General features: G+C 44.3%; 1 protein-coding gene across 1 annotated transcript; it reads left to right on the top strand.

The window, feature by feature from the left end:
* Positions 1-8: 8 nt before the first annotated feature.
* Positions 9-896, top strand: LOC101655740 (olfactory receptor 11H6; the record flags this gene model as incomplete). Its single annotated transcript, XM_004717948.2, has 1 exon — positions 9-896. A coding segment is annotated over one exon (888 nt), but the record flags the coding sequence as incomplete, so codon positions are not given.
* Positions 897-1,399: the final 503 nt, after the last annotated feature.

Raw genomic sequence — 1,399 nt, 5'->3', positions numbered from 1 at the left:
TGGGTTTCTCTTGTCAAAGGGAGACTCAAAACATCCTGTTCTCACTAATCCTCCTGGTCTACCTCCTGACCCTGCTGGGGAATGGAGCTATTGTCTGTGCAGTGAAATGGGACAGGAGGCTGCACACACCTATGTACATCCTCCTGGGAAATTTTGCCTTCCTAGAGATCTGGTATGTTTCCTCCACTGTACCAAACATGCTGGTTAACATCTTCTCTGAGACCAAGACCATCTCTTTCTCGGGCTGCTTCCTCCAATTCTACTTCTTTTTCTCACTGGGTACAACTGAGTGTTTCTTCTTGTCTGTTATGGCCTATGATAGGTACTTGGCCATTTGCCGCCCACTGCACTACCCCTCTATCATGACTGGAAAGTTCTGTGTGATCCTGGTCTGCATTTGCTGGGTGAGTGGGTTCGTCTGCTATCCAGTCCCCATTGTCCTTATCTCTCAACTTCCCTTCTGTGGACCCAATATCATTGACCACATCGTGTGTGACCCAGGTCCATTGTTTGCACTGGTCTGTGTTCCTGCACCATCTACTGAGCTTATCTGCTACACCTTCAGCTCTATGGTTATCTTTGGGCCCTTCCTCTCCATTTTGGGGTCTTACACACTGGTGCTCCGAGCTGTTCTGTGTGTTCCCTCTGGAGCTGGCAGAACTAAAGCTTTCTCCACATGTGGGTCCCACCTGATGGTGGTGTCTCTGTTCTACGGGACTCTTATGGTTATGTATGTGAGTCCAACATCTGGGAACCCAGCAGGGATGCAGAAAATCTTCACTCTGATATATTCAGCAATAACTCCACTATTAAACCCCCTTATTTACAGTCTACGGAACAAGGACATGAAGAATGCTCTAAAGAAAATCCTGGGATTGAGAACTGGCCAAGGCTGAGACATCTTTAAAAACTCCAAAACCAAACTGCTATCAACTTAATCCTGTCTCATAGTGACCCTACAGGACAGTGATCTATAGAACTTCCATTTTGGGTTTCTTAGACCTTAAACCTGTACAGGAACAAAAAGCCCATCTTTCTCCCATGGAATGGCTGTGGATTTGAACTACTGACCTCGCAGTTAGAATCCCAGCTTGGAACCCACTACACCACCAGAGCTCCAGAGACATCTTTGAAAAAGAAGCTGAGTTTGTCATTTTTGGCTATTCTATTTATAATAGCAACAGAGAATGACTTCAGTAAATCATACTCTGGCTCACACTGGAGGAGAGAAAGGAAATTATCTCCCACTTGCCCCTAACTGTTCAAGTTCAGTTCATTGATGAACTACTCAATAAAACTTTTTAAATGTGCATGACTCACCAAGTAATTATATGGAGTTGTTGTATAAATATACTTTTGCTGGGATGCATCTTTGTTGGTTTTAATTTTTACTGGTAGA

This window comes from Echinops telfairi, unplaced genomic scaffold (genome assembly GCF_000313985.2).
Source record: "Echinops telfairi isolate 266 unplaced genomic scaffold, ASM31398v2 ScPeMD7_827;HRSCAF=1267, whole genome shotgun sequence".
NCBI lineage: Eukaryota > Metazoa > Chordata > Mammalia > Afrosoricida > Tenrecidae > Echinops > Echinops telfairi.
Note: the sequence above shows the minus strand (reverse complement) of the source record. Positions and strands in the feature narration are given on the sequence as shown.